General features: G+C 40.8%; 1 protein-coding gene across 1 annotated transcript in view; it reads left to right on the plus strand.

The window, feature by feature from the left end:
* The window catches only part of KIAA1324L (KIAA1324 like), a 46,322-nt gene that overhangs the window by 22,324 nt on the left and 11,003 nt on the right, over window positions 1–12,995 (plus strand). The window contains exons 7-15 of the mRNA XM_026033284.1: window positions 16–104; window positions 2,540–2,720; window positions 3,495–3,623; window positions 4,634–4,724; window positions 5,855–5,957; window positions 7,148–7,285; window positions 7,532–7,795; window positions 8,731–8,904; window positions 9,717–9,906. Coding sequence (XP_025889069.1) covers window positions 16–104; window positions 2,540–2,720; window positions 3,495–3,623; window positions 4,634–4,724; window positions 5,855–5,957; window positions 7,148–7,285; window positions 7,532–7,795; window positions 8,731–8,904; window positions 9,717–9,906 — 1,359 coding nt within the window. The remainder of the gene's footprint in view (window positions 1–15; window positions 105–2,539; window positions 2,721–3,494; window positions 3,624–4,633; window positions 4,725–5,854; window positions 5,958–7,147; window positions 7,286–7,531; window positions 7,796–8,730; window positions 8,905–9,716; window positions 9,907–12,995) is intronic.

The following is a 12,995-nucleotide window of genomic DNA, read 5'->3' on the forward strand; positions in this document are numbered from 1 at the left end:
CCCTTTTTATTTCAGATGAGGGATCCAGCGAGTGTACAGAGCGTCCTCCATGCACAAGCAAAGACTTTTTCCAGATCCATACTCCATGTGATAAGGAAGGAAAAGTAAGTGGAAAGCATGGTGTTATTTTGCGGCTTGCTGTGTTCTCTTGATCTGAAAACAAAGCAGGGGGTCCATACTTTGTATTGTAATTTTTTCTTCCATAATTGAATCTCTGAGTCTGTGGGAATGCCCTTCAACTTCTTTCTTTTCAGCATTTGTCCATCTGTAGGATTTTGCCCATCCTAGGCCTGCTAAGGGAACTGTCATAGTGAAATGTTAAACTCCTTATGCTTGCAAGTCATCTGGTGGGTCATTGTGTTCCCCTTAAAAAGCAATAAAAAGCAGTGGTAGGGCACAGATTGAAGCACTGACCTTTAGTAGACCTTATACCACTGTTGTTAGCGTTTTTCCTGGAATATTTATGGTTTTGTGACAACTTGACCCCTTCCAGGCAGTGCCCAAACATATTCCAGGTGCTAGAACAGGTCAGGGAGCATGAGACATGACTACATCTAATATGAGTGGAAGAGTTTTGCTATGCGAATGTGGTCTGTGTCGTGATCTGCTTTTAGCATCAAAGAATGGTCCATGATCTGTTTAATTAAGAGAATAGGTGTGGTTTGGAAATGCCCATGTGTGGCATCACAGCCTGACTACAGATAATCTGCTTGCCTTGTGGCGATGTCTGGAGAGGTTCTGGACTCAGAACCACAGTCACATGGATCATGTGGGTTACCAGACACATGGGAACTTCTGGAGAAGGAAATTCCATTTACTGGGACATGAAGCCCACATATGGCACATGGTTAGGCCTGCTTTGTGTATTTTTTTGCTTTTCCTATCTCCCTTAGATCCAGACAGGGTGACAATGAATCAAAATCCGTAGATCCTGTTGTTGCTTGCCTGGTATTTGCTGCCAGAATGGAGTACTTTGCAGTCTGCTGGTCAGCCAATTTGAAAATGCTACTTAGTGTTCATGTGCTTTATGAAAGAAATCTTCAAACACTTATTTCCAGAGCTGGCAGGCTCTATAACCACAGCATTCAGCACAACCCACTCTTGACTCACTGATTATTGCTCTGTTAACTTGCTTTAATGACTCTAAGGAATTAGCAGCAACATCTACTCCTACATCCTCAGGTACTGCTTTAATTGTGGTCTCCTGCAGATTATCCCTTAACTGAACTGTGCAATTCAAGGCTCATTGGGTTTGAATAGGCTCCCATTGGTGACATTCAGCTTTCTCTTCTTGCCTCCTCACTGGCCTTACCCTTCATGATTGTCCTCACCAGAACATAAAGCTGGTCTTTCTGCAGACACGTTTCCACTTTCTACAACAGGATTCTCACTTTGCAATGAGAACATGTGTCATATATGTGCAAGTGTTGGTTTAGTTTTCAAAACTGCTTTTACCACTCAGTGCTCTGCATCTTTGTAAAACAGTCAGAATATGCAGTATTGCCTGCCCATGTCTACATGTGACATAGACCACTGAAAACTTGGCTCTGCAAACCATCTCGAGATGAGCAATGGCTGTAAAGCACCAGCCTTTAGGCCACTTGTCTTACAAACAGGTTTTACATGGGATGTTAGATTGTCTTCTCCCTTTTGCTGAACCCACTGTGTATGTAGAAGGGTGATTATGACATTAGACTGATCTTCAAGGGGCCCTGGGAGGCCATTCCTTCAAGAGGCCCTTAGATGCTTGACTTCTGCTGATTTTCACTCATTTACTGTTTTAAAAATACAAGGATTACCACTTCAGCCTGGGACTTCAGTGGTTGTATACAGTCTCTGACCCTTTCTTCCCTAGCTCAGTCTCCATGGAAGTACTTCAGTGTGTACAGTGTGTCTGCGCTCTGTGAAACCATGAGTGCTTTCCCAACTTTTGATACATTTTTGTTTTAAATACTGTGCTGTTAAATAGCAGCAATATTCCAGACAATCCATTAAGCAGTGAGGATAGGCTGATCCATATGGGAAGGGGAACCATGAGCCAGTTGACAGCAAGGAAGGCAGAGGTAGCTGCCCCTCTGACGGTGAGGACAGTCCCACAGGATTTGAGCAGAGTGAGCAAAGCAGAACCAGTGTCAGGAATTATAGTCAGCTGAGAGTCCAGATTGCTGAGTATATCTGTAGTGATGAAGCAGAACCTTTGTTAAGTCCATAGATCTGCAAATGCTGAGTCTAGAGACAGTAAGCTGGGTCAGCAACAACCTATTGATCACTAGGCAAGTCCATAGAGGTGAGGAAGGCCCAAGGTCATGCTGGGAAGTCAAGTCCATTGGTCACATTTGGGATCTGGATCACACAGTCACATCTGGTCACACAGTCTGGCTGCAACACAAGCTAAGCATGGACCAGTGGTGAGAGTTTCAGCTTTAAAACAGTGCCCAGGAGCCAGGGATCGAACCTGTACTGGGTCTTCTTTCAGCTGTTGTTCAGTTTTGAAGGTGGTCAGTGCTTCTTGAACACCTCCAGTGTTTTCTCATTTCAGACTCAGATCATGTACAAATGGATAGAGCCCAAGATCTGCAGAGAGGATCTTCCTGATGGGTTGACTCTACCACCTTCTGGAGAGAGACAGGATTGCCCACCCTGCAATCCTGGCTTTTACAACAATGCCTCATCTTCCTGCAGTCCTTGTCCACAGGGCACATTTTCAGATGGGACACAGGGTAGGAGGTCTTTCCCTTTAAAGACACTCAGAATTTGTCTGCAGTCAGTCACCTACACATATCACTTGTGTTGCTAAAGACAGTTGTCTGTTTGTATGTGGATTACTTTAAAGATACATCACTGTAAGGTAGAGTTCCTTTTCCATAAAATACGCTTTAAATGGCTTTGTGGCGAGGATGGCTAGTTTTCCTCAAAAGTCTTTTCATATCAAGGTGCTCTAAGTTGACCCATTGCATTCTGAATGGTTCCCTGGCTGTTATAAACACCCTGACAGTTATTTTAAGAGTTTCTGAGAAGTGAATCAGAATTTTCAGTCAGTAACTCCTTTCTGTCCCATCTTCTGTCCATGCCAAATTCTTCCCTATGCAAATCTCATTTTCAGTACTGTCAGTTGAGAACCCTGTCAGCCTTGTCTAGCCTAAATTCTGTCTTGTTAGTTCTGAAATGTACTGTAGATATTAACAGAAGTTTGTGGGAACTGTTGTTTAGCAATATCATCAAACTTTTAACCAAAACCACTGAAAGGAGTATGATTTCAGGGATTGGTTGCATATCAGTTACTGTGGTTATGGTCTTCAGTTTGTAAATCAGTAACCTGTTTTTTTTTAATGTCATGGTCCTGATAAGTCATTGGCCATTTAGTTATAAAGAAATTAATTATTCTCTTAGCTCAATATTTCTCCCAAAGAGCAAAATGCTAATGTCTGTCCTCTTTGCAATTTAAGATGCAGTTTGGTTGTGTGATGTCCTTCTTCTGCCCTTTCTCCCCATAGAGTGCAAAGCGTGCCCAGCTGGGACGGAGCCAGCTCTCGGGTTTGAGTATAAGTGGTGGAACATCCTTCCAGGCAATATGAAGACATCTTGTTTTAATGTCGGCAATTCGAAGTGTGATGGGATGAATGGTGAGCCAAACTCCCTGTATTGTTACGTGCCTGTCTTTCTCCTGTGCCGATCACCATTGTAATGGAGTGCCCATCAAAATGAATATGCTGTTTGCTGAGTGAGTCATAATGCAGAGTTTCTTCCTTTTCTTAAATTGCACAAAGCATGATGATTCTTGTAGGAAGTCGTGTCACTGAATAGCACAAAAAGGAAATAAAACATCTCTTCTGTATTGGAAGAGGGCAGGAGCTGCAGTCTACACCAGTTCCTTTCAGCCAAGCATCTGTCCTGAGATATGTTTTTATGCATCAGAATATCTCCATTTAAAAAAAAAAAAAAAAAAAAAGCTTGACTTTTCTCTAATTGAGCTCTTTTTGTTTTGTGATAGCCATGCCTTTCAAGGACACAGTTCTTTCAGAAAACTGACTTAAATTTGTGATCTTTGTTCATTTAGCATTCAAAACTTTCTGTCTGCACATGTACTAAGATTGCAGCAGAGAGCAGTCACAGCTCACCTATGAAAATGGTCCTGTTCAGGCTTTCCGCTATCTCCAGCCTTCTCTAAGAAGTTTTCCTCAGGCTGATCTGTCTGGTTAGACTGGTGTTACTCAAACTTTGAACTGTGTTGAACAGAGAAACACTTAGGTATATGCTTAAAATTTACCACATAGATTCACTGATTCATCAGTTTTAAGACTGGAGGAGATCAGATGGATCATCTTGTCTGAGCTGCACAGCACAGGCCTGGGAATTTCAATTGCTTTTGCTGATTTCAAGGTGACTTTTGCCTCTAAAATAAGCAACTAATTCAATTACTAGGGCTCTTTATTTTTATTTATTTATTTATTTTTCTTTTACAAGCATTATTATACTGCTCTATAGTTTATGCCAGGCATCTTGAAAATATGCTAATGCACTGAATTGTTTTAAAAAAGTATAGTAACATATATATAGTAACAATCTTGTTGTTACATGACCCCAGAATCCATTCATTTCTTGAAAAAAACACTGTGTATTTTGTCTTGTGAAGGATGGGAGGTGGCTGGTGACCATATCCAGAGTGGGGCAGGAGGCTCTGACAATGACTATCTCATCTTGAATCTGCACATCCCAGGATTTAAGTAAGGAACAGATATATTTTTTTAAGAATTTCTCATTTATCTCTTCCTCTTGTGTCTATTTCTCATCACTCTTGGCATAAAGAGAGTTTTCCTTTTCGAAGTGTAATAATGTCATGGTTCATAAATGAGAAACAAGAGGAAACTTGCATTTTATTCCTGAGATGCCAGTAGCTGCACTGCAGCAAATTGACATCTGTAAGACCTTGGTTTTCAGTTCCATTTGCTTGATTTTGAGATACCAGCTGGTTAGTTGTCCAGAAATGGAGTTAAAGGTGTTCCTGGTCCTCTGATTTTAAGTGTCACTGAAGTAACCAGCTAAAATACACTTACTGAAAGGAGTGTAACCCTAACCCATTTATTTTTATTTGCAGCTGACTCCAGTCAGCAAGACCAGTCTATGCTTGCCCTAGAGTTGGTGGAGAGATGTCAAGAGAACAATACATTGCATGTCTTCTGTACCCTGAATCTGCTGCTGGAGGGGCTTGTGCTTGTTCTTTTCTGTATCTCAGCTTAGAGAGGTTGCAACTTGTTATAGTTTGTTAGCAAACAGTGATAAACAGTGATTTTTTTTTTTATATTTTAGTTTATGGGAAAACRGTGAAAATCAGAGAGAAGCAAGAAATGTGTGGAAAAGCTTGGCATGTCCCTGTGTGTTGCTCAGTGATAGTCATCGCAGTAAGGAAGTCCATACTGCTGAGTGCTAGTAGGGGATAAGGGTGCTTTTAAGTGTTTACTGGGGAGCATCCCCAGATTTTTATGGTTTGCAACTCCCACCAGGGGAAAGGCAGATGCAATGCAATCAGTGTAAATCTCTTTACACTTAGAACTACTCCCATGAAACAGAGTTAAACGTCAACACTCCCTACCAACACAATTGCATCTGGGTGATGGTTTCGGGGAGGAAACTATGCCGTAAAGAAGCCATGCACTTAAAAAGTGATCGTGCTGCGTCTGCTACCTGTTGTGTATGAGTCCTGTACATTGGGTAACCTGGCCTCCATAATTCTGCAAGGACAGATTTTATGTGACAATTTCTAGTTTCCTGGTTGTATCACAAGCAATCAGAGGGATTGACTGCTCAGTGTCTGGAGAGCACCTTACAAATGTTTCATTCCTCCTCTGTTAAACAGACCTCCAACATCAATGACAGGAGCAACTGGGTCAGAACTAGGACGGATTACTTTTATTTTTGAGACCATCTGTTCAGCAGATTGTGTGCTGTACTTTATGGTGGTAAGTGAGACCTCTCTCCCCATGACTGATGATTTAGCCTGGTATTCCACATGTCACTTTAATATCTCTACACAGGTGTGATTAGTTGCACTTGGCTTATTATGACTAAGATTAAGCATGACATTAGTTTAATATCTGTGGTGCCCTTGCAGGAAGGATTTAATCAATGACCTAGCAAAGTTCCTTCATCATTTGAATTGTGAACCTGTTCTTCGTGGTTATCTGTTTATTTAAAAAAAAAAAAGAAAAAGCATTTGACACCGTAGAGAAAAACTTGCTCTTGTTAAGCCCATTGATAAAATTCTCACTGTCTTTCTTGCACTCAAGTTTCCCTCCATAAGTTTAACAGTGTCATGAGTCAAGATGCAGGACAGAAGAATGGGATGGAGGAAACTTGGGAATTTTGTCCTGCTTCTGGCAGTGACCTGGAGAAGCACTACTAGTGCATTTATTTGTAAAATAGTGTCCTAGATAAGTGCTGTACTTTTTACTTTCCTTACCGTGCTTTTTGTTAGACCATCTGCTCAGGTAAAGTAATTGAACTTGTGAATGTTTCCATATCCCTTCCATTATAAAGCAAAGCTTTTTATTATTTTATTTCCTTAAAACCTCCTTTAGATTGGTGAGCAGATGCTTTTCCACATTTAGTAATAATTTAAAGGAAACTGCTTCATTTTGCTCTGGAACAGAGCTAGAGCACTCACATGGTCATTTAAAGCCAATAGAGGATAAGAAACACAGCCACAGACCTCACAGGTGTTTTCTTACGGAAACTTTTGGCAGTGGTTTGTTGGTGATAGTTCTATTTCACTTGAGACACCAACAAACTGAGTATCCAAAGACAGCAGAACCTACAAATTTTCTTTTAGTTTTTGCCTTCCCTTCTTTGTGCCAGGGGAACACATTTTTTCCAGAATTTGAAATTTCAAAGAATCACTGTGATGAACTGTCTGGAAAACATTTAGAACCTACCATTGAACTTTGAACTTTAATATTGTGTGAACAAGAGCATCTTTATAATAGACGCTCATTCCTAGTTAAAAAATGCTAGTAATGAAGAATTTCCTCTTCTTTATTAAAAGTTAAATATACTTTTAAAGTACTTTATGTTTATTAAATACTATTATTATAACACACCAAGATATCATGACTCTACTTTTCACATTGTTTTTATTATGCCCATTTTACAGGACATTAATCGAAAAAATACCAATGTAGTGGAATCATGGGAGAGAAGTAAAGAGAAGCAATCCTACACTCACATCATCTCCAAAAATGCCTCCTTCACATTCACCTGGGCCTTCCAGAGAATAAATGAGGGCCAAGATGTACGTATTTCTTTAGGTGCAGTGTTTTCAGCACGGCTTGTCTTGGATGCTCACCATTGGAAGCCTCGGCTTCTGGTGAAGACCACCTGTAAAAGGGCCAAGTGGTTTTGCTGTGTAGCAGCACTGTGGGGGCAGCTGCTAATAAGCCCATCCACAAACTGAATCCCTGATACACGGTACTGTTGCTCAAGTCTGCATGCCATGATGCAAGCAGCACCCAGGTCATTTCTTCTGTTCTTGTTCCAGAGYAGGCAGTTCATCAATGACGTGGCCAAGATCTACTCCATAACAGTGACCAACGCGGTGGATGGAGTTGCCTCTTCTTGCCGGGCTTGTGCACTGGGCTCCGAGCAGTCTGGCTCATCCTGCGTGCCCTGCCCAGCAGGACACTACATCGAGAAGGAGACCAGCCAGTGCAAGGAATGTCCACCCAACACCTTCCTGTCCATCCACCAGGTCTATGGCAAAGAGGCCTGTGTGCCCTGTGGGCCCAGCAGTAAGAGCACCAAGGTACCAGAGCTAAGAGAGGTTCTGAGCTATGGGCAGGCAGGGTAGGTAGGAACTCCCCAGTTGCTAGTTTTATTTCTTTCCTGCACCTATGATGTAGCTTGCAAAGATTGAAGTAATGTAAACATAAACAAACAACCATCCCATTCTTCCAAATATGTCCTTAGTCCAATTTCTGTTTGTAGGTGTGTGATGAAAACAACACAAAAACAAACAAACAAAAGGTCCATTTAACTATGTTTAAAGATGCTGTGTGGGGAGCAGTGTAAGAACAGGACAAGGAAAGATATACATTGCTTCCACCTAAAACTCTCCTGGTCTCCTACCCTCTTAAGCACAGAGACTTTCTGAACTGTATTACGTTTCTGTGCTTTTAGCAACCTGTAGCAAGGGTTTTATGTATGAACTCACACTTAAGCGCAATTAAACTTCTAGTATGTGCATCATCCTTGGCGAGTAGTTGTGTAGGAGTAGGAAGGACCACTCTTTTTTTTTTCATTTTCTACCTGTCTCTGATTGGGTTCATTTCATATTCCTATTTCTTGAGCTCTGCTTCCTGTGTTTCCTTTGCAAGATACAAACGTAACTGAGCTGTTGTTCTGGTCTCCTTGCAGGGACTAAACCTGAGACTTTGGGATTCTAAGAGCATGCACAACAAAACAGAGAATGAAATTGTGCGTTCTCTTGGCTAGTGCAGGGGATAGGAGATAGGGCAGGCCTGAGGAACATTAAAATGCATCTGATGTGACTGCAAGGGATGAATGTTCTCCCCAGCCAATTTCTGAGACAGAGGGAAGACAAATCATGACCAGAGGATCAAGATCTCCTCCATCCTAACAGAGAAACTATCCTCTCTGCACCTCCTTGCTTTACTCTTAGGTGGTGGTTTGCTGCTTGCCCTTAATTGTTCTTTAACATATCCTTTTTCTGATCTGAAGGACCACTCTGCCTGCTTCAGTGACTGCATGGTGTCGTTCATGAAGGATAACCAGAGCCTGAATTACGATTTCAGCAACCTCAGCCAGGTGGGCTCATTAATGAGTGGGCCCAGCTTCACCTCCCGAGGGACCAAGTTCTTCCACTTCTTCAACATCAGTYTGTGTGGGAATGAGGTGAGTTCAGTGGGGGTGGTTTGAGCATCTGGAGGATTAACCATGTTTATGGTCCATGGTGTTGTAATAATGAGACAGACTGGGGCTCCCTTACAGCTGAGCTCTCTCCGCCACACAGCAAATTCTTTCTCCTGGATCTCCCCAGAGAGGTGATTTTAATCAATCAAGTCATTTTCCAGATCTGCTGTGACAGTGCTTTAGGTAGAAGTAACCATGAGGAGATAAAGTCCTGTCACATCCCTGTGCTTGACAATTTTAGGGTCAGGTCTACACAGATTTTGTTGATTTTTTTTTTCTTTTTCATTGCTCTTATTCTGAAATTCTTGTGTAGGTCTTGAAATGTGACATTAATGCAGCCTTGAAGGCTATGAGCTAATAAATATCTGTTTATGGATTTCATGTATTTGTGGTTTGAGAACATTTTATCTAGTTTAAATACCTAGTAAAGAGATATTCTACAGTATATAATTTATAGGCAAGGGAAATACGATTTCCCTTTGCAAGGCATTTCATTATGCACTGCAAGTAAAGACTGTGCTCTCAAGATAAACAGAGAAAAGTACTTTATAGCACAGGTTTCTGGTAAGACAGATGCAGGAGATGACACATTTTTTCTGAATCTGTACTTGACTTTAATCAGAGCCTTCACAGTGGCATAGCTTAATGTTACATTTTGTCTCTCATGATAAAAACATCAAGTGGTTTTTTAAGATGCACTTATAAGCTCCAAGTTTGCAATCCCTTCTTTCCCAAATCTTTTCACAGCCCACCAACAAACCAGTAGTTTCCCCATTTTTCTTGATTATCCACAGGGGAAAAAGATGGCTATTTGCACTGACAATATCACAGATGTTACTGTGAAGGACATGGTTTCTGAATCGGAAGATTTTTCCAACCTTGTGGGAGCTTTTGTCTGTCAGTCCACCATCATCCCATCGGACAGCAAGGGTTTCCGAACTGCCCTGGCACTGCAGTCCAACAGTCTTGCCGACAGGTTCTTAGGTGCGTGGCTTTGTCTTTACAGGTTGCTGAGAGTGAAGGCTGATGAGATGATGATGATGATGATGATGATGATAATAATAATAATAATAATGTGGGAAGTTTGTTGCTCGTTTTATGGTACTTTGACTCTCCCAGACTGCATAAGAAATTTGTCATACATATTACTTCTGTCCTTTGGAGTTTGAAGTGTACCCAGCATGGAACAGATGCCTGCACTTAAGACCTGTAGAATACAATGTTGTGGCAATACAAAGCAAGGCTGTTCAGGTCAGTTTTGTACTGATGTTTGAAGGTACCAGTCCAAGGATGTGATGGAACTATTTTAGAGAAGACAGGTGATATCATGGATGTCCTTGATGAAGTTCTTAAGGGTGCACTGTAGCTGCTTCTTAACTCTGTAGTGCTAGGAATAGAGTACAGAGACAGTCTTGGTTTCAAGTCCAGAGTGCCACTTTGTTCTTGAGCTGCTGAACAGACCCTGACTTTTGTTTCAGTAGTTCTGATTTCAGGAGAAGAAGAGTACCGACATCTCCCAAGCTTTATCTATCTTCAATGCCATCCATGTAATGCTTGCACTTGCCTGTGCTTGTTCTTGTGGGCCTCATGATACAGGGAATTTAAACACAGAAATCTGGGGAATGTAATCAAAAAGAACTATTTTTTCTTTCATGTTTCCTGAACTTGTAGGTCAAGACTGTAATAGTCATGTTAACCCAAGTATTTCTGCCCAGAGTCTCCACTCCGGCAAAGTCAGAAGAGGAAGCTAGTGTTGGGATATAATTAGGTGAGGAAGGAGGAGGGTCAGGAAGGTGTGCGGCCATGCACATCCTTAGGTCTTGCATTACTCTGTTCACAGGTTCCCAGGATTTAAGGTCAGAGTAGACAATGAAGTCATTTAGTCTGTTCACCTATCTGTTACAGGCACTGAGTGTTTGTACTAAAACTAAACTAAACTAAAAAACAGTGTTTGAAGAAATCACATCTTTGGAAAAGCATTTAACCTGGACTTTTTTAAGAGTGCCAGAAATGAAAACTCTGACATAGTCATTTTTTTGTTTCCACTAGTCAATCACCCGTTTTCTTTTTTTTAAAGCAGCCTTATTTTCCATATGAAGTTGCCTGACTCAGGTTTTCAGCTCTTACTTCAGTCTTCCTCCACTTCACACCCACTTTTTCCTCCTTGCAAATTCTTACAAATATTTTTCCTATAAATCATCAAAACAAATATTTTTCTTACCACAAATATTTTGTATAGTGCAATCAATGCACCTCCTCATCACATCCTGCCCAATCTGACCTTCTGAGAAACTAAACAGGCCAAATTCTAACTCTCTTGCTGTGAGTATTTTTTCTCAAGCTCTTGAATATTTTTGAGGCCTTTTCTGTATCTCCTCTGTGACTTTTCAATACCTTTTCTTAAACAATGGACAAAAAAACTAGAATACTATTCCAGTATTTGGTTCTTTGTCACAAATAATGGCAATAAAAAAATCTTACTGTTTTCCAAAGGTCAACTTCTATCCTTTAGGAAGGGTAGTTAGACTAGGAAGGGCCTTCAACACTCGAAGCACTGGGCTGAACTAAAATATGTTTATTTTGTATGGGAACATCTTATTGAGTGAACCAAATTTCTCTGTATTATGTTCCTGTCCTCCTCTTAATCTTTGTCTCATCTACTTGCTTCACCAACAGTCCTTGTGCACTTGCAGATCACTGATGAAAAATTTTTGTTTTGCAGACTACATTATCAATGCTTAGAAAAGCCTGGAGACATACCTCATTTGATGGCAATTTTCCATAGCCAGCTACTTTTTATAATTGGTTAGTTAAATATTTTTTTTAATCCAGAGCGTGCACTTTATTGAAATAACACTGCTAACTTTTTAATTAGACTCTCATGTAGTAATTAGTAAAATACTTGATAAATTTACATAATTTATTTTAGCAACCAAATTCATCAGCACTCAAAGAGTGAAATTAAATTCGTTCTGCAGGAGTGTTTTCCATAAATTCATGTCAATTGGCACTCATTATGTATCTATCCATTAACTGAAACCCATCTCCCATTTTTGTTATTTTGCCTCACCAGGTTAACCACAGCATAATCTGTTTTAGTCTTGTCCATTTTGAATTTCTGCAGCATCCTTTTACTCTCCATCAGTCTTTTGAAATTTCTCTGTCATTACAAGCTCTAATGAAGAGAAACACCAGTAGGCAAGAGACCTCTGTGACCAGTTTACTCCTAGGTCCAGGTTACCCGGCCTTGCTAGTCTCTAAGTGTGCATCACAAAGAGATGCCAACATCCCCTATTGCCACTAAAGGAATGACAGGTGTTCAATTTTCCTTCTGGAAAGCAAGCTGAGACTCCTCGATGGCTGCTTGTGGCACAACTTGTTTTTGTGGCATAGCTTGTATGGTTCTCCGTGTTGATTTAATGCTCTGCAGCAGTCCCTCACTCATATATCCTCCTGGACACTGCTAGTTAGCACTTTGATCCATATCCTTTCAAGATCYCAGGATCTCAGTTGTCAATAGTCCTAGACCAGATAATTGTRTCTAGTTCAAACTGTCATGCCATCRCCTTCTACCTACTCTATCTTCCCTTAAAAGWGTTACAAGCAGACTTGAATTTTCCAGCCATGTGAATCATTCTCACAGATGTAATGTTATTTCAGACTCATGAGAATGAAGTTAGTTAGACTCTCTGAACTGTTGCRAGAATAAGTGGAAAATGGCTTTTCTTCAGTTTTTCCCATCTTCCTACCTGTTGCTGGCTGCCATCACATTGTCCTTCTTACTGCTCTGGCTATTTTTCACCTCACTTGAAGGATGCAGTTTATCCCATTTGTAGAGCTCCCTCTTCTTCTGAACTGCTGCAGTGCGGCACGAATATCTTCTGTCTTTTCTTGTTTATGGGATGGGAAGGAGCTCTAAGGATTTCCTCTTTTTCCTCTGAGTTTTCCTCTTTTTCGTCTCTTCTCAAAATGCATGAACTCCTATATAAACTGTGTTTTACCAAATGAGTCTGCCATTTGTTTCAAAATGTATAATCAAAGCTTGCCTGTGACTCCATAGTTCTTCTGAATTG

Source organism: Nothoprocta perdicaria, unplaced genomic scaffold (assembly GCF_003342845.1).
Source record: "Nothoprocta perdicaria isolate Ctin4 unplaced genomic scaffold, notPer1 scaffold_127, whole genome shotgun sequence".
Taxonomy (NCBI): domain Eukaryota; kingdom Metazoa; phylum Chordata; class Aves; order Tinamiformes; family Tinamidae; genus Nothoprocta; species Nothoprocta perdicaria.